The sequence below is a fragment of the Myotis daubentonii genome, chromosome 10 (assembly GCF_963259705.1).
Source record: "Myotis daubentonii chromosome 10, mMyoDau2.1, whole genome shotgun sequence".
NCBI classification, from domain to species: Eukaryota; Metazoa; Chordata; class Mammalia; order Chiroptera; family Vespertilionidae; genus Myotis; species Myotis daubentonii.
In genome coordinates, this window is record NC_081849.1 from 67,624,741 (window position 1) to 67,652,269 (window position 27,529).

The window sequence follows — 27,529 nt, forward strand, 5'->3', positions numbered from 1 at the left end:
ATGTATGTACATATCTCATACACACACACTTGAAGCTGCTGTTTTGATACAACAAATGTGGTATCAGTAACACAAAAATGTACAGGAGGATAATAGTAGCTGCATGTCACCTTGTTCCTTTGTAATCCACCATGAGGATATCTATTTTATGCCTTCGTTGAAAAGCACTGTACCTAAAACTATATAAAAGAAGCATTGGTTTGAAACAGATGTTTGTAACCAAAAGGTATTTCTAGCTGTCCTCATCCACTGGGAGTTACCAACCCTAGAACCATGTGTAAGTAACAGGGTTTGTACTTCCAGTTCTCTCAAGAGTTCAAGTCCATAGAAAAAAAGGAATGAGGAGATTTTTTTTAAATTCACCCCCATTTGACCACTTCCCATCCACATATGATGGGTTGGTTAATAGTTTCCCCCCATATCTATCTCCCAAAAGCCATTATATTGGGTTTCAGCATTGCTGCACTCACAGTAACTCCTATTGTTGGGTCAACCAGCAGCACAGCTTCTGAGGTTATCTAGAAAATGACACTGAAGCATATCAACCAAAAATTTTAAGCAGCAAGACCTTTTAGAATCTAATGCAGTGGTTCTCAACCTTGGCTGCACGTTAGAATCACCTGGGAATCTTTTTAAAATCCTGATTTCTGGGCCTCATCCTCCGGAAATTCTGTTTCTTTGCTACTAATGTTGTGGCCTCACCCCATAACAAAGAAACAGAATTTCCAGAGGATGAGGCCCAGAAATCAGGATCTTAAAAAGATTCCCAGGTGATTCTAATGTGCAGCCAAGGTTGAGAACCACTATTTCAGACACTTGGGCTTTCATGCTACTTGAGAAAATAAAGATGCAAAATGTTTGAAAAACAATTATTTTACAGCTCTTCTTGCTAAGCCACAGTATTGTTAATGCATTGTTAAAGCTCCGTATGAATTTGTTAAGTACATAGGTCACCGGATTTTTCATGGACAAATGGCTAAGGGAAATACGATATAAATCAGAATATGTGTGCTTATGATGACTTGGGACCCGGGGCACTCCAGATGTTTGGCTCCTGTGCACTCCTAGAAAATAACCCAAAAGGATGCTGGATTCTTGTGTGGAGGCAATTCCTTCGTTAAACAAATAGGCCTTGCCCTAACCGGTTTGGCTCAGTGGATAGAGCGTCAGCATGGGGACTCAAGGGTCCCAGGTTCGATTCCGGTCAAGGGCATATACCTTGGTTGCGGGCATATCCCCAGTAGGGAGTGTGCAGGAGGCAGCCGATCGATGTTTCTCTCTCATCGATGTTTCTAACTCTCTATCCCTCTCCCTTCCTCTCTGTAAAAAATCAATAAAATATATTTAAAAAACAAACAAACGAATAGGCCTATTTTTGTCAATACACGGAAGGCTATAATAAGGTATCTTCCCAGGACTAAGAAATAATGTAATCCTCCTAGAGGGAAACAAGTAAAACACTCAAAGAATGGGATTAACTATCTGTAGAAACTACCTGAAGGCATCAGTGTTGATGTGAGTAGCATGATGAATGGAGAGATGTACTGTAAATCAATCATTGCTAAAATCAGTTAAGCACTGATGTTTCACAGATTTTTTTAAAGTTAGAAATTATTCAAGATCATTTTTATAGTAGCTCTGTCTTGGGTGTGAGAGAAAAGTACACGGTAGTCCCAGTGTTCACCATTCTTGGCCTATTTTACCCACCAAGCTCATGGTCTGGGCATAAGCTGTATATGTGGTGGGGGTGAAGGAAGAAAGAAATAGTTTGAAATCATCTGCCTTAAAAACAAGTAAGTCTTCTCAAGATTAAAGTCCAGAAATGCAATCAAAGATGACTAAAAAAGTGAACAAGACTGATAATCTACTCCAAAATATCAACAAATCTCATGGCTGAAATTGTGGTCAAAAAGGAGACCAGAAAAAGAGGTGCCATGAAGGAACCTGTACTCAGAATATAGGGCATGCAAGATGGTCCCCATCCATCCTTCCTGGCAGGTCTATCCCAATGGTGGAGACAGATGTATCAAGGTATTCTACCTTGAAGTAGCAAATTCATCAACTAATGCCTCTTATATTCTCAGCTTGACAAGCAACCTTCTGATAGGATTTGACTTCTCAGGTAGGTTTTCCTTCAGGAGAAAGAAACCACTGCCTGGCCAGTTGGCATGAGCATTAGAGTGTACATGGCCACATTGTACATCAGTGAATGGGCATTCACTGCCAAGCATTGGTCATAAGTGTTCCTTTTTGTGTCAACAAGTCTTCTGCAACATAATCAACTCTCCATTTACTATCAATGTGGAATTCCTCTGTCTGCCAATGTGTAGAGCTCTACTTTCTAATCAGAACTCTCTATATTATCACATATATTTTGAGTGCTCCCAGATGAAGGAATTTCATGTTTCCCGGACAAGACAGTTCTTACATGCAGAACAAAATGAAAAATCACAAAGTATAATTCACTTCAAAATTCCTGTCAAGAATCTTCTAGATTCCATAACTTCGTCTATACTGTCTTATGTATACCTTATGCAACATAAATTGGAGAACAAGTTTGAACAAAGATGGCCATGAAGACCATTGTCCTCTAAGATTTTGTGAACCCAATAGGTCTGACTAAAATCATATTGACAATTGCTTACAAACAAATAAATATTTCAAAATTTGGGGGAAATGTTAAATGAATAAAGAATGCCCTGTAACAACCCCATGTCTATATGGGATTGATTAAAATATAAGTGTGCTGAAGAGGAATGGATGTGTTCAACTGTTTCTATGGTTCTGCATGGACCAGTACACAGTCAACATCAGCTACAAGTGAAAACAAGAAGCCCTGTGAGAAAAAATAGCATTGATAGGAACAATACAGTGATAAAAGCAGACAGCAACTACAAGCCAAGGTTTTCATGGGTTTGAAATAAGGCAATTCTTTATTCTGGTGTATGACTGTCCTGAGTAGAATGGAGGGAAATATTGGGATGAAAGAATGAGGTAGGTGTGATTCCCTAAGATGAGGGTACTGGTATACAGGTGTCTATGTAGATACAGAAATTGATGGTGGCCTCAACAAATGCGTGCCTTCTGGATAATGGTAAATGTGCATCTGTTATTTCTCAAGTCTCCGGATGTGAGCCTAAGTTAGGACGAGTCTCTGTTGTACAGATGGACATGTGTCTCAGTTCTCCCTGCGCTCTGCTGCTTGACTGTTTCCCCCGGATTTGCGGAGCAGGGCATTCCTCCCGGTCTACACAGGCCCCATCTATCTCTCACCACTGACTCCACATCAGAGCACGTCATGATGCCCTGCCCCTGAGGCAAAGGACAAAAATGTCTCAAGTTTAGTTAGAAATGACATTATTTTTTACAACCCAAGTGTAAAGGTTCAGACTATATCCTGCCACTGTTTTTTTAATTAATAACTTGCTACATCATTATATAGAACAAAAGACATCTAAAAAAAAATCCCAAGTCATTCATTCCATTTATTCATTCCATTTCAAACTAACTTGATAGGGACCAGCTGGCAGGAAAACAGGAAAAACATATTCATTTTTTTCGGTGACTCTTGTGAGCCCTGTAGCAAGTCAAGGTCATGAGATGTCAGTCTTGTGAAGGATTAAATCACAGGCAAAACCCTCTCATGTACACAACAAACTTTTAAATCACAATTAGTTGCTCTACACAAACTAACAAGAATGTTGGCTCTCCTGCCTCTTCCCTTTCTCCTGTGCTGAGACCTTAAAGAGGAGAACATCAGCAACTTAAGAAATAGAAAGAGTGGCTACAAGAAATGCCATTTCCTCAATGAGGTAATGAGCTGATCAACTTGTATCCTGACAGACACAGTGAAGTAGAAAGCTGAGCGATTATTACATGAATATAATGTACAAGTGTAAAACCTTCTCCCCACATGTAAGCTTTGTTTTGTTTTGTTTTCTCTCCATATGGTTTTTTTTAATTTGGCTTTTAATTTGCATTTCCCTGATGGTTTCAATGATCTTTTAATGTGCTTGCTTGCTAGCTGTTTGTTTAAATCTCTTGCATGTTTTTACTTGAGCTGTTTCCTTTTTATTGAATATTGAGATTGACTTGTATCCTGAACATAAGAAGGAATCAAATATTCTTTTGAAATTATTCTCCCTCACTCTGTGGACTGTCTTTTCATTCTCCTAATGATGCTTTTGAAGTTGTAGAAGTCTGTAATTTTGACAAAGCATAATTTATCAATTTGTTCTTTTATGGTTTGTACTTTTGCTGTCCTGCATAGGAAATCTTTGCCTAACCCGAGACCACAGAGAGTTTCTCTGGTGTTCCTAACTAGAAGTTTTATAGTTTCACATTTTAAATTTAGGTGTATGGTCCATTTTATGATCAATTTCAGTTAATAATCTATTTCATTAATTAATGTTTAAGTATTAATTAATGTTTGTATCTGATAAGTAGAGATAGTTCGTCATTTTGTGAATGGGTAGCTAGCTGTTTCATTAGGGTTCATTGATGACTTTCTCCATGGAATGTCCTTTGTCAAAAATAAGATGTCCATAAACATGTGGATCTATTTCTGGACTCTCCATGGATCCATTTGTCTATCTCGATGCTAGTACCATACTGTCTTGATTACTATAGCTGTATCAGTCTTGAAATCAGGCCAACTTTTCCCTTCTTTTTGCAAGTTGCTTTGCCTACTGTGGGTGTTTTGCATTTTCATATAAATTTTAGAATTAGCTTGTCAATTTCTACCAAAAAAAAGTTTGCTAGGATTTTAATTAGGATTACATGAAATCTATAGATCAATTTAAAGAGAATTTAATCAATCTTTTAAGAGTCACAAGCAGTGGCTATCACATATCTCTATTAATGTAGTCAAGTAAAGTTAAGGGCAAGTCCATAGTTAAGGACAACTACAAAAATTATGACAGGTCCAAGAAGCTAGGCTGTTTCCAATATGACTAAAACCCACTAAAAAAGATTCATCCATGTGGTACCCCACAAGTCTCTCAATGACACTGTAAAAGTTTAGGCCCTGAAGGAATCTTGGCTCAGATGCCCAGATATTTATTTCTAAGAATAAGCAAGGTATTTTCAAAAAGACATCCATTCTTTTTTTTAATTGAATATAGTGGGGTAGCATTGGTTAATAAAACCATACAGGCTTTAAGTGTACAACTCTATAACATCAACTGCACACTGCAATGTGCACTCACCATCCAAAGTCAAGTCTCCTCCATCACCACTTATCCCCCTTGTACCCTCTTCTACTTCCCCCTACCTTCCTTTCCCTCTGGCAATCACCATACTATCATCTGTGTCTATGAGTTGTTGTTGGTGTGTTGTTTTTTTTGCTTAATCCCTTAATCTTTTGCACTAGCCCCCAACCCTCCTCCCCTCTGACAATCTGTTCTCTGTATCTATGAGTTTGTTTCTATTTTGTTTGATAGTTTACTTTGTTCATTTGATTTCACATGTTAAGTGAAATCATATAGTACTTGTCTTTCTCTGACTGGCTTATTTCATAATACTCTCCAGGTCTATCCATCCTATCACAAAATATAAGATTCCCTTCTTTTTATGGCCTACTAATATTCCATTGTGTATATGTACCACAGCTTTATTTCCCACTCATCTACTGATGGGCATTTGGGATGCTTCCAAATCTTGGGCTCTTGTAAATAACGCTGCAATGAACATAGGGTGCATATATTCTTTTCAATTGGTGTTTCCGTTTTCTTCAGATATATCTCCAGAAGTTGAATTGCATGGTCATAAGGCAATTCCACTTTTAATTTTTTAAGGAAACCCTGTACTGTTTTCCATAGTGGCTGCACCAGTCAGCATTTCCACCAACAGTGCACGAGGGTTCCCTTTACTCCACATCCTCACCAACACTTGCTATCTGTTGATTATTGATGGTAGCCATTCTGACAGGTGTGAGTTGATATCTCATCCTTGTTTTAATTTGCTCCTCTCTGATGATTAGTGACTTTGAGCATCTTTTCACATGACTATTGGCCTTCTGTATGTCCTCTTTGGAGAAGTATCTACTCAGTCCTCTGTCCATTTTTTTCATTGGATTGCTTGTTTTCTTCGTGTTGAGTTGTAGAAGTTCTTTATATATTTTGGAAATTAACCCCTTATCAGATGTATAATTCATTCTTTGAAGTCAGTTAGAAAATTAGTGGGGCAGGGCACTAAATAGTACCTCAGGAGCCTGACAGAGATAATATACAACTGCAATGTGTTCATTATGCCAGGATGTAATTTACTCTTACAGCACACGCGCCTTCCCTCTTTGCCTGCCTCAGCTCATTGGAGTTTGGGAACAACCAACTCTGCTTCACTTTCCATTCAATTTCTTTCTAAAGGCATACAATGTTAAAACTTCAAATCCCAGCGGGTTTGATCACACTGGGCACTAATATGCCCTCTCAAAAGTATTTAAAATAATTATACATGTTTTTCTGGGGGAAGGGGGCAATTTGGTTAAAAGGGACACAGGTGAAATAAAAGAACTTAATGAAGATAATAAAATTCAATCCCAATGCCCACATGACAACATAATAACAGATATTTGTAGCATAATACAAAAATTAACAAAATTCAAGACTCCACCTTAAAGATTTGAACCTTGATTTATTTGGGGCCTTATGCTGTAGGAACTCGGATGGGCGAATTTGCTGAGTCAGGGTTTCCAGGCAATGTGTTTAGGGCTAACACATTTTCTGGTTTGTGTTACCTTGACTTGGCAAATGATATCTGGCAAAAAACCTCTAGTATTTGAACAAACTTTACCCCTGAGTCTGGTAAGAAACTGTTATTTGAATTCTATATTATATTCACATAATTCACATCTTAGTCACAATCATTCACGGACAGTGTATTTACTAGGTAAGTGGTTTTTGTTTGTACAATTTGGTGAAAAAATGCATGTGTCCTTTCCAAATATTCTTTTTTACAAATATGTTTTTATTGATTTCAGAGAGAGAAAGGGAGAGAGAGAGAGATAGAAACACCAATGATGAGAGAGAATCACCCATCGGCTGTCTCCTGCACTTCCCCCACTGGGGATTGAGTCAGAAACCTGGGCATGGGCCCTGACCGGGAATCAAATCATGACCTCCTGGTTCATGGGTCAACACTCAACCCCTAAGCCATACCAGCTGGACACTTTCCAGATATTCTGTGATAAGACACCTGGACTGAATTATTTGAGTGATCATAGGGGAATTTTTAAGATTTCTTTCCTGCATGAGTGTGTGTGAGAAGTTGTGTTCAAATATTTTCTTACTCCTCAACTTGCCTTTCCAGCACTGGTTCTTCACTGGCGTTACAACCAAAGAATTCAAGGAGGAGCGTAACATCCACTACAACGTCTCCAAGGAGATCAGATTCAAAGAGTCTGGGACTCTAACAAAATCCACTACCTGGAAACTTTCATTTTTAGTTTCATATTATGTACACGGATGAACATGAGCTCATGCTACCACTGGAACAGAAGGTTTATGTAAAAAGTGAGAGTAAGTCTCTCAATCTGATAGCTCGAAGTTTGGAGGGTGATATAATGTGAACTCTCGCGTTTTAGAAAGAGTGGCATGTTGGAAAGCGGAAGGTGTGCTCATGAAGCGCATTGCGAGGCTGCTTCTAGCTGGGGTGGGGTTGTCGTCCTGAGTTCTACAGCTATGTCGCTCGCCAGTGTGTGGGCCTCCCAGCATCACGATCACACGAAACAGATTTCTGTGTGTGTTTTTACCCAAAGTAGTAACTAATTAAAGGTTTAAAAAAATGCAAAAACTGAAAACATGGAACATTTCCCATTTACACGGCACAACTGATGACCAAAGACTCACATTCCATTCCATTACAATCAGCAAGTCCAGAGTCAACGTTTTATAAAGATTACAGTGAAAAATGGCAGTGGGAAAAGAAGGTACAGGATGCATCTGTGATGGAGAAAGTATGGTGGAGGAGAAGAAATACAACAATAATTTACAAATTATTAAAAAATGGATAACGGTACTCTTTAAATGTGGTGAAGTGCTTTTTCAGGATCTAAGGATATAGTAACACCCACCATTTCAATTTTAGGTAAAATTCTAACAAGCTAGCATTAAATGGCACATCTATGGAAAATGTAATGAGAATTTTGCCCTTACCATCTGCTTTCTTTGAGTCATTTCCGACACTGGATTGATCCTTCTTGTCAGCCTTATTTTTACCATCTTTCAAGTCACCTGCAAGTAATAAACATAACACAAATAGAATATGTAGACGCCTAAGGAGGAAGTTAGAAATAACTTTAAACCTGTCAAGGTTAAAAAAAGAGAAGGTACAGTATAATTATAGGCACGAGGGGCTACATGTCAGAGGTAAACATCCTTTAGACCACAGAGTAGGTCCTGGATATTGGTTTATGATCTGCAAATTAAGATTAAAGTTTCTGCCCAGCCAGTGTTGCTCAGTGGGCATCGACCCAGGAAACAAGAGGTCACTGGTTTGATTCCGGGTCAGGGAATATGCCTGGGTTGTGGGGCAGGCAGCAGGCAACTCATTGATGATGTTTCTCTCTGTCCCTCTTCCTTCCCCTCTCTAAATATATATATATATATATATATATATATATATATATATATATATATATATATATATTTTAACAGGGTTGTACTTAAGGCAAAGGTGTTTATCCTCGAGAAAAGCAGTTCAACTTTATTGTTACGCTGTGGAGTGAGGAACAGCCTGGGTTAAATGTAAGTGATGTCAATGAATAGCTTTTTAACCTTTCTGTGCTTCCGTGTCCTTATCTGTGAAAGGGGAATATTAATACCTATTTTATAGGCATAATGCATAGACAAATGCATTTCAAGTACTGAATGTGGTATCTGACACATCATTCAATGACAATTGTTATTATTCTAGAACAGAGCTATAAATAGCACTCTAATTAAGGAGCTTGTCGAAATGTAATTGGCAAAAGTTAAAAAAACACTAGCACGCAAACGTAGAATGAAAACGTCAAAGCACATTTAAATTTATGAGGGAATGAAGGAGATAGTAAGGATGGTTCCAGAAGTATTTCAGGAGCTGGATATTTATAGGTATTTGTAAAATGTGTTAAAATAAGATTGCTAGGTTAGAGACGAAACTGCCTATGTCCTACAAGGCAATAATACCATAACCTTTGGGGTCATCTCTACCAGTCAAAAATCTAACTTCACAGGGCCTGGGCTTGAATCAGATAGTAAATGATAAAGTCAACAAAGTCCCCTAGAGGAGGGGTCAGCAAATGATGGCCCCTGAGCATGTCTGGCCTGCTATCTGCCTTTGTAAGTAAAGTTTTATTGGAACATGGCCACACCTTCTTTTACATATTTCAGGGCTGCTTCCTTGCTGCACTGGCAGAGTTGAATAGTTGCATCAGAGATGCACAAAGCCAGCACTGTTTACTATCCAGCCCTTCAGAGAGAGAGGCTGCTGACACCTGTCTAAGAGAAGGTACCTCACCCCTACTCCACCCCCACCTCCCCACCCCACCCCACAGTCTGTTCAACAATATGCCAGTGATATACTGAAAAAACACGGCACCCCTGCCCCCAGTGCTAGTCTCAAGTGTTGGATACTTTACTTACCAATTTCTAGTAGGAGCTTTCTTTTCAGCCTGTATAAAACCAAGAATACATTACCACGAACATCTTGGTGCTTACTGAAGCAAAAGGACCCTAATAATAATTGCAACCAGGAAGGGGCAAGCCAGGCCCAAGAAATATTGACCTTTTTTGTTTTCTTTGTGCCGGGCAGTGTGCACCACTTCATTAAATTCTTATAACAACCCATTATGAAGGTGCTGTTATTGCCAGGAGACAAATTCATCCATGTTCAATTCGCTAAATGATCCATCTGCTGAACAACTCACTCACCAAATGATTGAGGAGGTTTTCCCAGTTCGAGTTTTTCCTTCACTGCAGCCAACTGTCTCCACATTGGTTAGTCCTGGGCTTTATACATTCACCCGGCCCCACCTCTGCCCCTGACCTTGCATGTGGGCCTCCCTCTGAAACTGCCCGTCTTGTCTACCCTAGACCTGGTTTAAGCCATTTGCCTGACAGTTTTTGAACAAATGGCCAATTGGAGTTTCTACAGAGAGATTTTGCTTAAATCGACCTGTAAAGAATTGATGTGAAACCCCTATCATCTCCATGTTATGCCACAAATGAAGTAACTTACCACAATATACCCAGATGGGTCTGATTGTAGAGGCCAGCCTCTCAACTACTATATTTTGGGACCTTCATAGGAAGCTCAAGTTTTAGACCTCTAGCTTGTATTGATGGTACCATTTCTAAATGCCTTTGACCTTCAGACTGATAAATGGCTATTTAAGAATTCAAGACCATTTTTGACTGTGATGTCTTTTACAAAGTAAGTACTAGTACTTTTACTGAAATGTGACAAATCCTAAGCTATGTTAGAAGTCAATAAACTCTCCAAATTTCCTCATTCTTAGTTCTGAAATAGGTTGTACTGGCTGGAGGGATGGAGGGGAAGGGCAGCCACAAGCAGGAGGAGTGTAAGTAAAGAATGTGGTCGTCACCTTCCACCATCACCAATGGTCAAAACAGATGAATTCCTGTGGAGGTGCCATGAAACAGTTCATATACTGGCTCATCCCTGTTTTAAGGATGGCAGAGATGAACTCGAGGATCTTGAGCCTTGTAGTTACACTAACTGCCTATAGAAAAAAGGCCTCTCTTTACTCACTGAGCCTTCACACCCCTAACGCACTCTATACTGAGCCTTTCAGGTCACCCTGGACCAGAGCTTTTCCCACAGATCCAGCAAGGCCAGGATGCCTTCCAGAACCAGCAGGACCAGTTTGATTTGCCAGATGCTAGCCAGCAGCCCCTGGCAGCCTGCCTTCTCGGTCAGGGCTGGGGAGGCTGAGGGGGGAGTGCCCAGATGGAGACCACCGCTTAGCAGATCCTGTAATTGCTGCTAGGGGCCCAAACCCCCAGAACCCCACTCATCCAGGGTCCTTCAGCTCTTACCCAGAAATACCTCGGGTGGCCACAAGGCAGGGCCCAGGGAAAGTGACTCGCGCTTGTTTGATGATGTTCCTCAATGAAAGCCATTAGGTAATTTCCCACGGGTTGCGTATGGAGTAATGGCTGCTGTGAGCTGTTACCCAATGAGCAGGCGGAACAGAAGAGCCCGTGCGTGCGGTTATAAATCATTATAATTAGGCTGCTGCAACTCAGTCCCGAACCACCATTAGCCTTTCTGATTATCGCTCTAAATTGATTTCTTTTCCCACCTCTCATTTCATACTTAGATTTTAAGGGAAATGGTAGACAACTGCTTACTTTGGGAAATCAACACAGTTGTGAAATTCACCCAGGCTCACTGGAGACTCAGGCTCCTGCTCTGCTTCTCCCAGGCTCCCCTGGCCACCTTGGAGCATTTACTGCCACCTCTGCCCGCTCTGGGCATTTGTTGGTCCCTCTCCCCCAGAACGCACAACCCTCCTGGTGTCCAGCCCACTTGTGCTCATTCGCTTCTCTCCCTGACCAGACCAGGGGTTGGCAAACCATGGCCTGTGGGCCAAACCTACCCTGGTTTCATATGGCCCACAGACTAAGAATGGTTTTTACATGTTTTAAATGGTTAAGGTGGAAAAAGAAGAATATTTCATGATGTGGGAAAACTATATAAAATTCAAATTTCCACTTTGATAAATAACATTGTATGGGAACACAGCCACGCTCACCTGTTTACGTCTTACCTTTGGCTGCTTTCACTCTGAAACAGCAGCACTGAGCAGCTGCGACGGAGCCCGCATGGCCTGCAAAGCCCCAAATATTTACTCTCTGGTCCTTTACAGAGGGGTGCGTTAGCCCTGCAGTAAACAGACTACAGGGTGTTCGTGGACTGCGGCTGAGTCCCAATCTTGCCCATCTTGTCTACCATAGACCTGGTTTAAGCCATTCAAGTTCTCCTCTTTCTTCCTCCCCCCAACAGCACCAACCTGCTGACCGTGGATTACAGAATTTGGCCTCACATAGACTTGCACTTACTACCTCGGGAGTGCTTGACCTAAAGCCAGCGATCTCACCTCTCTGAACCTCGGTTTCCTCGCCTGCAAAATGGGGATGAGTGTAGGCCCCACGCAGCGTTGTTAGGATTTTTAAATGGTTTCGTGAATGTGAAATCTCACCAGCAATGTCCAGCACACGGTAAGCGTTCATTAAATGTCAGTGACATTATCACTCACCCCTGGAAGAGCCTTTCCCCAGGGTGATGCCACTCACCGTTCTGCTGCTTTCCTCCTGGCGACTTCTCTTTGGCGTTTTTCCCACGAGCGTTGTCGCTCCTGTTGGGGCGCGTTCCGTTGACTTGGTTCTGAGCTTCCCCGGGTGTCTTTTTGTCCGCCTTGCCGGCGGCGCCTTCTGCCTGGCCTTTGGCTTCCATTTCCTTTTGCTTCTCCTCCGCGGCCAGGCGGGCCTTCTCCTCGGCTTCCTTCTTGGCCTTCTCCTCTGTGTCCACAGCAAGGTGGGCGAGGCGTTGAAAAGAGAGAGAGGTCACGCCATTAGGGGAACTGCCTCTTTGCACAAAACCTGTCATGGGCATTGGTAACAATACACTGAAATGACCTAAGGTGATACTGAGTGTTTTGGGTTTGGGTTTATTTTAGGTAAATTCAAGTCAGATTGGCATGGATATTCAGGAAATGAATAAAATCAGTAATCATAATAATTAATAAACAATATTATAATTGGCATTACTAATAATAGTATTATCATCAATAACTTCTTGTCAGTGTATCCCGTATGCCAGGTTTGATGATAAATGCTTTCCAAAGATCATTTCCTTTCATTCTCCAAACAACCTCAGGTGGTAGCTACTAGCATTGTAATGCTACTTTACAATGTGGCACTAAGGCTCAGAGGCCACAAAATCTCCCACGGTCACAGGAAAAAATGGAGTTTCATGTAGGTTTGCTCAGGACCGGAAGTTTAAACATAAGCAAGCGATTATAAAGTAAAAAGTCACCACCGCTAGAATAATACAGTTTTAGGTCACTGTTTGTAAAGTTAAAAGTAGGAAGAGGATAATTAAGTCTTCAAAACCATGTCTGCAAACTGTCCACAGATGAGAGGTGGCACTTAGGTTGGCCAGGTGTCCTTATCTGTGTCTCCCCTGTAACTGAGAGGGTGTCAGCCTGCTTTCCAATTCGGTTGACTGAGAAAGCCTCTGGCTCTGTTCTTAAACAAAAATATAGCCTATGAAAACATAGGTTTATTCATTCAACTAATATTTCTTGAGCAGCTACAGTGCCAAGCACCATTTTAGGAACTGGTCACGTGGCAGCAAGCAGACTTACAGAGTAGAGAGGACCATTATCAAGTAAGCAAACCACTAAGAGAATTTCAGATGGCAAAAGGGCTTTGCAAAAAATGTCAAGCATAGTAAGTAATGTGATAGAACATGACCAGCAAAAGGGTGAAGAAGCTGGCATTTGATGAAATATTGAACGATGAGTTGCTGGCCATGCAATAATCAGGGAAAATAGCATTCCAGGCTGAGGAAATTAAAAAAAAAGTAAGGCCATGGACTAGGAATGAGTTTGCTCTGTTCAAGGGGCACTGAGTTAGCCAGTATGGCTAAAACACATTTAGAGAAGGGTTAGTGACAGATGATACGGTCAAATGACCAAGGACATGAGGGGTTGAGACCAAGGACATGAGGAGTTGGAGGCCGCCAAGTAGAGCTGGGTTGTAGGAAATAACATACTTGGAAGGCACCTAGCAGAGACCATTCCTCCCTAAAGGCCTGGAGACTTAGCATTTCATTCACACACAAGGCCTTTCTGACTGTGCCATCAGCCTCCATTATGAAGAACCTTACTGATTTTTCCCCCTCTAGATGTGCTAACCGTGTCCTACACCTCATCATCAGGGGTCCTCTTTATTTCCCTGTGTTAGTCTTGGTCCCGACAAAAGCTGACTTTCATGGACAATTGGTTTACTTTTAATCTAATAGGCACCAGAGTAGTGGGTTATGCGTGTGATTACATTTCCCTTTGTTTTAGCTGCTAAAGGGCACAAATCCCAAATTTGGTGCCAGTGCCCATGTTCTTAGGACTTTGTGATACTGAACTTTGTGGACGTCTATAACCTCTGGCTTTATTTTTACATGATCTGCCCTTACATTTGCTTGGCTCAGATGTTCTCCTTGATACATTATGAGATGTTTATTCATCCCTTCATTGACACCCATCCACCCCACCCAAACCAATGCCCTGGTCTCACCCCAGACAACACAAATGAAGAGTAAGAGTAGGGTTTGTAAATGCTCTCTGGATGATTCCAATACACAATCAGGGTTAACAAGCATTGCTTTCAAGTTTAAATGATTGCCATTCAATATTTTATGACATTCTCCTCTCCTGACAGGATGTAGTTATAGTTTACAATGACAAGGTAAAGTAAGGTTTCTTTATAACATAACACAATTATGTGCATCTATCGTATAATATGCCTTATGACTTCCACAGAAAGGCACAACTAAAGAGTAAATGAGTGGCCTTGGAGAAGAAGATGGTGAGACCGCATTCTCTAGAGACTGCAGGGCGCAGGAGGCCTGCTAGAATGCTCATCCAGACTTCCTCTCGTCCTTCTGCAGTGCCCGGAGGACAAAGGTCAGACGTCACTTCCATCCCTGAATTCCCAGTGCTTGGTCCAGCACCTGGCACATAGCAGATGCTCCTGGAGCATTTGTTGACTAAACGAATGTCCACAGTGCGTGTGATGCACCCTCTCTGCCAATGAGCCTGGCTTACACATATCCCATCATCAGCAACCTAGCCCGGCGTCAGTACAGGAAGTAGACAAACGTAGCATCCTGCCCCGGAAGACTTAGCCGTTTGACAAAACGTGGTTTCCTTAACCACTAACGTAGGTGAGTAAAAAGATGACTGTTCTTATGATGCAGAGAGGGAAACTGGGGCATGGGGGGAGAGGATTCATTCAAACTCGGGCTTCAGATAAAAGAATTTATAATCCCCTCACAGAAGTCCCACTGAATCTGTGGCAAACTTTCTACATTTAAAACATCCCCAAGTTAAAAATAATTTTGATTAAAAACTGAAGGTGTTGACGTCCGCTTTACTACAAAACAGCATAAAAGCTTATCTGAGCAATAAAAATTCATTTGACAACTGAGTCAGACCAATTTTCTATGGGAAATCCAGAAATGAAAACTGGGCAGGGGGTGCATTTCAGAAACAAATCTGTTTTTGCTCAACTACAGCTGACAGCAGGCAATTAATATTTAAATTAACAAATGGCAACTCTTATGACATCATAATCAACTCCAATTTGAGCCAGCCCCACTATATGATTCCTTGCCCTGAAGCAATCATGCTCCAAGTGGTGGCTCTGCACTGCCCTTCACCTTCTCTGCTCCCACCTCTTCCTCACATGTCTGAAATACCTGATATTAGTATGCTCAACCTCAGCCCTTAAAGTGGTACTACTCAAAATAAACACATCAAGAAGAAAAAAGGGATTAAATCAAGAGGAGATAGGCCTGTTCCACGGTAATCAGCTTCCCTTATATTTTCAGGGTGAAATTATTAATACACATAAAAATTTTCTACAATGAGAAAAAGTAGGTGAGAGCACAATCCGTCTGTATGTGCTAACAGATTGCAATGATGGCACGTGTGCACAGAATTAACTTTCCCAGGTCTTAGATTTGACATCCTTGGCACTCCCAGGCTTCTACACTAGCAGAAAGCAAGCGTGCCGTTCAAAACCATCTCAGACTATCTGTGATGTGACTCCTTATGAAATGGCCAAAAGCCAGCAGCTAAAGGGTTCAAGTAGAGCAGAGGCTTTGTGATCCATAAATTACAGTCCTCCTGAGAGCTGCTTCAATCTCACACCGAATGTCCATGCAGTTTTGGAGAAATACATTATTTCTTCATTTAATTTGCCTTTCTGAATAATGATACTATAGGCCAGTTGGTTAAAATAGTATTGGGCTAGTTATCCCTTGATATAATTTTCTGAAAAGCCTACTTAACCTACTTACAAACAGAGAGAGAGAGAAACTACTACCTGAAAAAAATAACCAAAATAGCATATGAATTTTGAACAGTCAACTCTCAGTTGTTCACCATAACAACAGAAAGGTTCTTCTAGACATCAAAGGACTCAGGCGTGCCCACGGGTCCTTTCTAAAAGTACTGGCCAAAGGAGTGTTCCAGCTGACAGAAAAATTCAATGTTAAAAACTTAAGAATAAGGAAATACATTAACCTGTTCAATAAAACTAGCAAATCTTAGTGTTTAAAAGTAATGGTTAGCCCTGTCCGGTTTGGCTCAGTGGATAGAGCATCAGCCTGCGGACTCAAGGGTCCCAGGTTCGATTCCGGTCATGTACCTTGGTTGCGGGCACATCTCCAGTAGGGGGTGTGCAGGAGGCAGCTGATCGATGTTTCTCTCTCATCGATGTTTCTAACTCTCTATCCCTCTCCCTTCCTCTCTGTAAAACATCAATAAAATATATTTTTAAAAAAAGATTGCTTTGGTTGTATAAAAATAAAAGTAATTGTTATCAAGCTAGAAATAAAACTAGATGCAAATATAAAAATAATATCAAATGATAAGTTCATTATAAATGAACAATTTACTTATAATCACCTAGGTTGCAAATCTCATATTATTTCAATAAAAGTTGGTGAATATGGAGAAAATAAGTAAAAATTCGATAATATTTTTTGCATTTGCAAAGCAGTATCACTACATACTATTTGATATTTACATTGACAGAAACATAATTCAATAAAAAAAATGTAATGGTAATCTCTATGTAATCTCAATGGTAAAATAAAAATGGGTTGTACTTTAAAAGACTGTAAGTTAAAAGACCATTCTGCCAAAATTGAAAGGCAAATGACAAACAAGTAGGGCAGAAATTGCAACATATTTTGCCAACTGAAGAATTACTATTCTTAATATATGAAGAGTTATTATGAAATAATAACGAAGGGGAAATAGACATTCTCACTATACTTCTACTGGGAGGGAACATAAGTTGAAAGAAAAAACTTTTTGAGAAAATTGTGCCAGTAGATATCAAGGGCTTTTTTCATTTATTTTTTAAAAAAAATTCCACATGTAGAAACTCATCCCAGACAAAAATAGTCAGAGGTAGCCTCAAACGTTTTTAAACATCTATGTTCATAACAATGTTATATACAATGATGTAGAACTGAAAACAAAATGCTCTGTAAAGGAATGATTCAACTATGCTATATAATGTAGCCATTCAAATCATACTTTCTAAACCTATTCAGCATCAGGATAAAATGCTCAAGATAGAAAAAGAAAAGAAAAATACAAGACAATATACTATGATCCCAACTTACAGGGAATTCTTTTACTTATATACTAGTAAATGCATGGTAAATCAAACAAAAAAAGAATTACATCAGAATTTCAACAACAGTTATATCTGGCTAGAGAGACTGTAAGTGACTTTATTTTCTTTTTATATATTTCTTTAATTTATATCTCTGCATTATAACCTAAACATGCATTATCCTTACACCGGTTTTAAAAAAAAAGGTTTAAAAAGTATTAAATAATGAATGGAAATTTATCAACATTGATCAGACCTGAACATGGTTATACCTATACATCTTTGTTTGGAAATAATGATTTTTCAGCTCTAAGAGCTATAAAAGGTATTGATTTCATCTTTCCTAACAACTATGGGTTCTGGCCTACTTACCTTTGTAAATCAGATTGGCTAATAGAATCAAGACTTTAGAGCCAGCCCCATTTCTGATCAGTTTGATAACAACACATGTTCAAGTGCCCCATGTAGGGAGCTTTCATGAAGTCAGGGTTTTCTAAAAAAGAACAATGAGCAAAACAGCCTGGGACCGTCTAATTCAAACTGATCACTAACGGAAACAAACTAGTGTTTCTTAATGCCTGTCAACCAGTCAACAGCATTACTGGGAGGCTGAAAATATCCTATATAATAAAAGGCTAATATTAAATTGCCTCGGGAGTTCCACTGACCAGGAGTTCGACTGCTCGCTATGACATACACTGACCACCAGGGGACGGGCAGAATGAAGGAAGGCCCCAGCCAGCAGCTGGCAGTTGGAGGAAGGAAGGCCCCAATTGGCTGTGATCACTGGCCAGGCCCAGGGACCCTACCCATGCATAAATTTCATGCACCAGGCCTCTAGTTATAAAATATTAGTTATAGGTGGCCACTTTACCACAGTCTTCTTAACTTAGCGTTCAACTTTCCTTTCCAATTTTGAAAAGTAACGGCTAGATTTACAGGCGCCAGCCACGTGCAGGCTCTGTCCCCCGTGCCTTACATTCAGGGTGTCCCCAAAACTGTATACACACACTTGTAATACTTATAAAGGCAGTGTTTATTAAAATATATTTCATTTTCAAAACTGAGCTATCAGTTGTTAAAGTGTGTATGCACCGTGTATCTTTTCTGTTCTTCGCAATAGCTCTGTGGTGTGTATTATCAGCCCCCAAATCAGGGGTGGGGAACCTCTTTTCTGCCAAGGGCCATTTGGATATTTATAACATCATTCGAGGGCCATAAAAAAATTATCAACTTAAAAATTAGCCTGCTCTATTTGGTCAAGCACTTAATTAACTCACCCCTCATGCCTTGGCAGGGCCAGACCAAATGATGTTGAGGGCTTTACATGGCCCCCGGGGCAGACGTTCCCCACCCCTGCCCCAAATGGAATTTTCTCAAAGAATCTACCTGCATTTGCCAAAGAGTACAAGGCGAGTGGGGATTCAAATTGCCCTAATCCCACTAACTGGAGTTGCTTTGATGGCCAAATGATCCTCCCACAAAATATACATAACCCGGCTCGGCCTGTCCCTTTTATCTCTGTTCCCTATTTCTTTGTTCTTCTTCTTCTTTTTACTTATTTACTAAGCATTGTGCAGCAGTTACTGACATCAGTAAAAATATTTTGTTGCTGTTATCTGAGCTCACATCAAAGTGACTTTGATTCAATATGTTTTCATCCTAACGGTTTCAAGTCAAATACTAAGACCCGGCCAGCCTAACAGTACTGGCAAACATTACATCGTACTTAAGGACGGGAGTTTCTCCATAAACACTAGGAATTAACTGCATGTGTTTATAATATTAAATCAAATTAATTTCTTTTAATAAAACAGGCTTGTCAATTTAGGCAACTGTTCTTATTTCAGCTGAAGAAGACATAGTTACTGTATTGTAATCATTATATTAGGACTTGATTTATTACTAGAACTTAAATTCCGTTCCCTATTTCTAAATACAATGCCTTCTTCCGGGCTCCAGCCCAGGTGTCCTGCAAGTCCTGGCTACCGATGCCTTCCAAATACCCCGAGCAGGATTAGGGACAAGCCCTTTCATGCTTCCAAAATAGCTTAAGCATATCTCTATCCGCATACCTAATAGATTTAAAAATTATTAGCTGTTCATGTACCTGTCCTTTTCACAGGGCCGGTTTCCCCTGGTAAAGAAGCGGCCCAATGCTCCCCCAGGTCATCCATTTCGGGAGGTAATTTTAGTAAGCCCGATGATTGCAAACAAATGACTCTGAAGCACCTCTTCCCACTGCGTGTTGTCAGGAACCGGGTTTTGAAGTGTAATGAGTGTAATTGATTATAAGTGCGTGCTTCCTTGGAGACGACGCAGTGGTGACCGTCACTGCCTGCAACGCCTGCCAACGGGGAGGATTTAAATGTCGAGGGCCTCTGAATGGACTGTGAGAGGCTATTTGTAAAATATGGAAGAGGCACGGGCTCCTCCCAGAGCTCAGGGTGCAACATTTGTCCTGAATTGATACGGGCCCAATGGTGCCTTAAAAGTGCCGTAAATATATACCTATTGCCCCGCCTGAAATGAGCAGCCACCTGGGTAGGGTTTTGTGAGTAAGTCACAGTAGTTGTCCTTGGAATAACTCCAACTCCAAGTGAGGTCTCTTCTCTCCCTCCCTGGAAGCAGCGCCCCGATGTACAAGGAACCGAGACGGCCAGCACATGCTCAGTGCAGCCCCTCCACTCTTCTCCCCTCCTGTGTAGACACTGGATGGGTGAAAGTATGGGGGTGAAACCCTCCTTGCCTACAGTGAGGGTCGCTCAGGGCTGGTGGGTGTGGGTGATGAGCACAAGGCCTTCATTAAACTCCCTTTCTTCCTTTGAAAGAAACGCTATAGTGATGTCCCCTTCCCCACCTCCCCACTCCTCAGGAGCTTCGATGATAAGGACGTCTATTGCTCATCTCTGCACCTTTGGCACAGAACCTGGCATGACAGTCAAGGTCATGCTATAGAGAGACCTGGAGGTCTGCGTCATCCTATCATGCATAGAGTTTTAAATGGAATGAGGATCAAAAGAGGGTGGATACTTTTTCACAAATTGGTATTATGGGGATGTAAAGTTAGCATAAGGAACAGAGTCAATAATATTGTAACCATGTATGGTGCCAGGCAGATACTAGACCTATTGAGGGATCACTTTGTAAGTTATATAAATGTGTAACCACTATGCTGTCCACCTGAAACTAATATAAAATAATATTTAATGTCAACTGTAATTGAAAAATAAAATTTAAAAAAAGGGTAAATGCTAACATTCAGCCACTTGAATCTCTATCCTGAGATTCCACTTCCTTTATGACACCTATAAATGAGGGTGGCAAGCCTTGTGTATGAGTGGGTGCTGGGTGGTTTGGACCGACCTCCTGGAAGATTCCCCAATAGAAGGTTACCTTTGGGCACCTTGGCCCTCCACCGCTCCCGATTGATGTGCACGACCTCAGTCCATGTGGCTTTAAAACTCTTGTACTCGACAGGGATGACGGAATTGTTGACTGGGGCGCTTCCTTCTGAGCCTGCGCTCTTGGAACCCGATCGCTTTGCATCTGCCGAACTGAGGCTGTTCAAACTGGATGGGGGGAAATCACACACAAGAAATGAATTAGGCAGATGGATCAGAAGAGGAGGGCTCGGTGTTTGGGAAATGTATGGCTGTGAACAGGCTCAAACGAGGAGTGGTTAGCAATCATCAAGTTATTGCTGTGAAATTCCTGGGTCCTGAGGTTTGTAATTCTCCTTTTCCACTTGTGACAGATGGGAAATTCCGTATTTTCAGCAGAAAAAGAAAATCAATATTTCAGCCTCCTGAGTAGCGACAGTCCCTATGTTTTGTTGTTGTTCTTGATTGGTATTCTCTTTATCAACATGACTAGAATCCCCTGTGATCTTTCTGTCCTCGATTTTCTGCAACCAAGTAGTTTGAACTTGAACTTCAACTTGGTTCCACAGTTTATCCACCTGCTTCCTCACTGACCACTATTCCAAGTCACTCAGCTACTTAGTCCTATTTCTCCCCAGCCATGCCTCCCCCTGCAGCTGGGTGCCTCTGACCGCTGGTCCCCGAGGCCGGGGCAGGGAGATTTCCTCATGTTCCTGGGGCAAGATGGAGAGCAGTCATGCAAGAGGCCTTTTTTTAAATATCAATATTACTTTATGCTTTAAACATGAGATACTTGGCAAACTTAGAAAGTACCATCCTTCTGGGTAACTTTAAAGAAAAGTATCACACACTCCCAGGCGCCTAAGCAGTGACTGGCATGAATGCCAACCCACTGGATGACTCCCAAGGCTGACTATGTAAGCAGAGTACATTTGAGCCCAGTGTCTGCAGAGCTGTGGGGCTGTGGGACTTGGACAGGGGCTTTCAGTCCTCCTTGTTTGCAGCCTTGGCTGGGTCCAACCGCCTTGAGTGCCCCTAGGGTTCCACTGTCCTAACATTTCTCTTGCCTTCCCATCTCATGTTGGCTCCTCCTCTTGCTCTTTTCTGCTCTTTTGTCTTTTCATTCCATTTCTTTCCTTTCTCCTGCATAACAAAGCCCAAGGTTTTTCATGGACAGGAGAAGGGGTAGGAATACTACTAAGAAAGGCTAAGTGTCAGCTCAGTTGTAGCTGGCGCTTCCTCTGTGCTGGACCTTGTTATCAGGGCTTTACAGAGATTGAACCACTCAGTTAACCCTCCCTGTAACCTCTGAGTATTATAATCCACATTTTCTCAGATGAGGAAACTGAGGCACCTTGCCTTCGAATGCACAGCTAATAAGTAAGGGGATCAGGATGCTTAAACCTGCCGTGAACAAAGGCACCAAAGAGAGAGAATGAGCGGGAGAGAGATGCTCTACTGGGCACCTGCCAATCATCATTTAGCCCATGGTCACTCCCTTCCAGGCCAGCCCGGAGAGTGCAAATACTATAACTTCAACTCCTCTGAGAAAAGGAAAAGGCAGACAACTCTCTTATAGGAAGGAGGGAGGACAAGCATCATTCTGAAACACACCCTTATCCCTTCCAAAGGAAGAGTTCTACCCTCAGGGACAGGCCAACCTGACCCCAGTCTTCGAGCTTCTCCACTGACCTTGAACGCCGCTGTCCTGTCCCGCCTGTCTGGGAGGTCTCCTCAATTAGCGGATTCACGATCTTTTCAGTCATGTCCGTGAGCACAGTGAAGGTGGGCTCCACGATGAAATCGATAAAACCTGCGGAGAGACAGCAATGCTCCAGGGAAACTGCATTTTCACTGGGGCCTTTCAGTACTTCCCCCCAAAACTGAGGAGTGCTAGCTCTTAAACTCACCTACACAGGAGACCCAGAACAGATCGGGGTCTCATTCACTTAATATATTCCTTGATTTGAATATCGTGAGTCAGCTGTTTCTCCCAGAATTTTCCTGACTATTTTAGTAGATTGTTCCAATCAAGTGCCTAAAAATATGAATTCAACATTCCCAATGCAACAAATGCTGTGACAGGCCCTGCATAAAAGACTAAGGGTGTGACATACCCTGCCTGCCGTCAGTTTATAGGAGACATTACCCCTAGAATACAAGGAAAGAAACCAAGGAGGAGCCCAAAGCAGGGCCCCAGATTTAGCCCATCAATGTATATGTGCTTAAGCCTTACCTAAAATACTTTAGATATGCCCTCACTTCCGACAGGGAAGTACAAAGCGCAGGCTATCTTTATACAAACCATAATTTGGGCCTGATTTTCTCTCTCAACATGTCTCTCGCTTCATTCTACTCTCTACCCAGTACTCCAGCCATATGGAACTGTTTGTAATTCCCTGGTCTTCCTAGACTGTTTTACATTTCCCTGCTTAGTATATGCTAATCCCTTGTCTGAAATGCCCTCCCAGATCCCCCTAGCACACCTGTATTGCATAACTCCATTTGCCTACTTATCTCTTAGGACCCAACTCAAATGTCACCCCTCAACAAGTCTTCCTGGCCCGCACACTCTGTTTTGCCCCTGATTACATGAAGTACAAAACTACCTTAACACTGTAACACTCTAATGGATTTTGTTTTCATAACATCTCGCCCACCACCAAATACAGTGGGGCCTTGACTTACGAGTGTCCCGACTAACGAGTTTTTTGAGATACCAGCTGTCTCTCGGAAGATTTTTTGCATTGAGTTGACAGAGTAATTTGAGTTAACGAGCTCCTTAACGAGCTCCTTAATAAGCTCCGTCTCGGAACGAATTAAACTGGTAAGTCAAGGCCCCACTGTATTGGTTCCATGTCTTTGAGAGCAGGTACCATATATAATTTGTCTTTGTTTTTTTAACATCTATTATAATGTCTAGCAGTGTTCTAAACCTAAAAGGGCCTCAATGATATGCATTATTATGAAAAAAAATGAGTACTCAAAACACAAGTAGAAAAAAATCAAATCCTTATTGAATTTATTTTTTGAATGATTTCAGATTCTTTTCAGCTGGAGGGCACTGTGACATTTAATTTAGTGACACTGGGGCTCTCATAGCTAAGGATTTTTATAATGCACATACATTATGAGTTAGTAGCAGTGCAAGCAAAAGTTATCCTTACCACATAGAAAAGGTGCTCAAAAGTTCTTAGGAAGGAGGGAAGGAAGAAAGGAAGAAAGGGAGGAAGGAAAAAGGAAGGAAAGAAGAAGAAAGGAAGGGAGGGAAGGAGGAGAAAGGGAGAAAAGAAGGAAGGGAGGGAGGGAGGGAGAGAGGCAGGAAGGAAGGAAGGAAGGAAGGAAGGAAGGAAGGAAGGAAGGAAGGAAGGAAGGAAGGGAGGGAGAGAGGCAGGAAGGAAAGAAAAGGAAGGAAGGAAGGAAGGAAGGAAGGAAGGAAGGAAGGAAGGAAGGAAGGAAGGAAGGAAGGAAGGAAGGGAGGGAGGGAGGGAGGGAGGGAGGGAGGGAGGGAGGGAGGGAGGGAGGGGATTAGAAAGAGCCATTCCCGGAAGCAGGGTCCTGCAGGAGTAGGGAAGTGGCATGAGACTTGCATGGCTGCAGGAAAAATGGGCTTCCTGCCACTGACTCCTTCATCACCTTGGAAAGTTGAGGCCCCTTTTCTCTTGGCAGGGAATGATGGAGACAGCGATGTCACCGTCTACTCTTCCCATGAAACAAAGCCCATTTGGGGAGAAGGGTGGGGAGAGCAGCTCCATCAACCCACCAAGCTGCAGCCAGGAGCAGAGCCCAGCAGAATGGAGCCCGGCTCCAGCCGGGGAGGCACTGGGAGCCTCTGCCCTCATGTCCGGACACCCCTCTCAGGTCTTTCCTTCTCTCCAAAGCCTGGCAAATACGTACCTACTTGCGACTGAGCAACCATGGTCGACTTCCGGTCACACAGAGGAGAAAAAGGCAGCCCCAACTCTGCTTCTCTGTCCCCCTAGAATCACAGGAGGCCACGGTAAATTAAGAGCAGTAGGCCAAGCCACCCAGATTTCATGCAGCAACTTCAGCTGCCACGAAGGCCAGTGGCCTTTATTTTATTATTACCATTACATTAGGTACCAAGTCCTTATGGGGCCTGCTTCTCTGCATAAGAGACACCAAGAGACCGGAGGCTGCTGAGCTCCATCCTTCCCCCCCACTGCAGAGGCGCCCGCTGTGGCACAGAAGGCCTCACAGGACACCTGAGGCCTTTCTTGAGCCAGTGACTCCCTTCCAGCTGCGGGCAGTGTTCAAGACACAAATTCAGTCCAGCAGGTGCTGCTCAATAGTTGAGCATCGACCTGTGAACTAGTAGGTCACAGTTTGATTCCCAGTCAGGGCGCATGCTTGGGTTGTGGGCTCAATCCCCAGTGGCAGGCATGCAGGAGGCAGCCAATCAATGATTCTCTCTCATCACTGGTGTTTCTCTCTCCCCCTCTCCCTTCTCTGAAATGAATAAAACTGTATTTTTTAAAGAAGAAAAATTCCAACTGGCTGATGTGAATTTCCTCTCCTTTGCTACCTAAAACCACACACAACTGGTGCACGTGCTTCTGGGTTCTCAGCCACAGGCCCCAGGCCGTAATGAAAAGTGGACTGAGCAGGCACAGCAGTAAATAATTGCTTGTGTTTGTAGCGTTAGGCAATAAATAAAACGTGATTCACAGTCCTCCAAAAAGCACCGCTGTAATGAGCAGGCGCCATGGAAAGTCTAAGGAATGATGATGATTTTTAAATCCTGAACCAGAAGCTCAGCCCTTCGGTCACACACCCGAGGAAAGGGAACATGTCACCATAATAACTGGGACCACGCTGTGTTCATCCATTTTATTATGAAAGAATCTGCTCGGGTTAATGGCCACTGCCTTGGGCTTGACTCTGGCCTTCCTCCCACTAGCTGTGTGGTCAAAGGAAGTTTACCTTCTCTCTCTACCTTTCAGTTTTTCAATCTATAAAATTTGGAATAATAATGTCTACCTCATCGGGTGATGGTGAGGATTGAATGAGAAAATGTGTGCAAGTAAATAAAAAGAACTATAATTATTTCCCAATGGGTACTTCTAATATTTAAGTCAAAATTTGAGAAACATTCAGTGACTTTGTTACATCAAATACACTGTGATTATAATAAATATCACCAATAAATTAATAATAAATGAAGAGTAATAACAACCTGGTTCAAAAACTAGGCCTAGTTCAAAACAATGCCTTTTCTTTCCAAGGCCGGTTACCAAAGAGAAAGAATGCTAGTTCACACACACATATCTATTGAACGGAAGGAAAAGGAATGGGGGTATGAGGAAGCTGAGCAGCGGGGTCCCCATGGGTGCTGGAGACACCCCAGGGTCTCAGAACAGTCCTGAAGTGGCTCAGTTCCACCTGCAACCCCCCTCCTCCTGTGTGGACATCCTGGGAGACGATGCTCCTGTTTCCCAGGATGCCTTGCTGAAAGCTGCTCTCTCTCTCTCTCAAGTAGCATGATAAAAATTATTTATGCATATATGCATAACCCATAGACACAGACAATAGAATAGTGAAGGCCTGGGGGGATGGGGGAGAGGTCAATGGGGAAAAAAGGGGACATAATGTAATATTTTCAACAATAAAGATTTAAAAAAAAAAGAAACTCCTACTGGAAAAAAAATTATTTACTCCTGAGCTATTTCTGCTTGAGCAGTATGAACAGAAAGAAGAATATTTATAACATACATTGTAGTTGTGCAGATGGTTGAGTGGCATACTTCAGCTGATATAAACAAAGCCCACTCTTCTCTCTACGAAGCAGGGACACAAGTTGTTTTGCTGGTACATTTAATGGGGGTGGTTTGGAAGAAGGGGTGGTGAATACTAACCACTTGACAAGTAAGAGGTGAGCATTTTTGTTTTCAGTGTGAGAAGCTGTGTTCTTTCATAAAAAAATAATTTGTTGAATTTATTGGGGTAACACTGGTTAATAAAAGCATAGAGCTTTCAGGTATACAATTCTGTAATTCATCATCTGTATATTGTATTGTGTTCACCACCCCAAGTTGAGTCTCCTTCCATCACCATTTACCCCCCTTTACCCTCTTCTACCTCCCCCATGCCCTTCCCTAGCATTAGTTTGAATTTTATTACTGAAAAAGTGCATGTTAAACAGCTTATCCCATCACCTTGCCCACACCCGCATCTACATAACACATACATCTTTGAGACTTAATTGAGCTGAGTACACTCAACTATTAAAAGCCCATTTTAAAATAGTGGTCATTGAATTCTCTTTGGAAGACAGACACACTTATGAATGAGGAAAAAAATGTGTGGAAAATAATATGAGAAAATATACTTCTACAGGTAAATCCAACTTGATTGATACAATATTTTATATCTATATAACTACTGGTCTTTGTGGAATTATTTATACACTTCTTTCTTTACTAAGGAGGTCAATATTTTCAAACCATGATAGACCAATTTTTTTATGATATATAAAATACCTAAATGACATAATTAATGAGGTATTTATATATGTTTCTGGTGTTCTTTGACGTCTAGCCTCCACAAGAAATAAATCTATTTTTCAAGACCTGTGAATATTCACAAAAATTGATTGTATGTGACAAATAAATCTCACAATAAAATCCAAACAATGAAAAAGTTCTTTGATCAAATGGTAGAAAGCAAAAGAACCTACCACTGGAAAATTATATAGACAAACACCTCTAT

At 41.7% G+C, this 27,529-nt stretch overlaps 1 protein-coding gene across 6 annotated transcripts in view; it reads right to left on the bottom strand.

The window, feature by feature from the left end:
* The window catches only part of PDE1C (phosphodiesterase 1C), a 298,902-nt gene that overhangs the window by 39,071 nt on the left and 232,302 nt on the right, over positions 1–27,529 (bottom strand). For all 6 annotated transcript variants that reach the window (XM_059712696.1, XM_059712698.1, XM_059712699.1 and 3 more), the window contains 5 exons: positions 24,698–24,779; positions 22,493–22,613; positions 20,814–20,989; positions 12,300–12,524; positions 8,154–8,231 (listed from right to left, as the gene is read on the bottom strand). In XM_059712696.1, the coding sequence (XP_059568679.1) occupies positions 8,154–8,231; positions 12,300–12,524; positions 20,814–20,989; positions 22,493–22,613; positions 24,698–24,779 (682 nt within the window). The remainder of the gene's footprint in view (positions 1–8,153; positions 8,232–12,299; positions 12,525–20,813; positions 20,990–22,492; positions 22,614–24,697; positions 24,780–27,529) is intronic.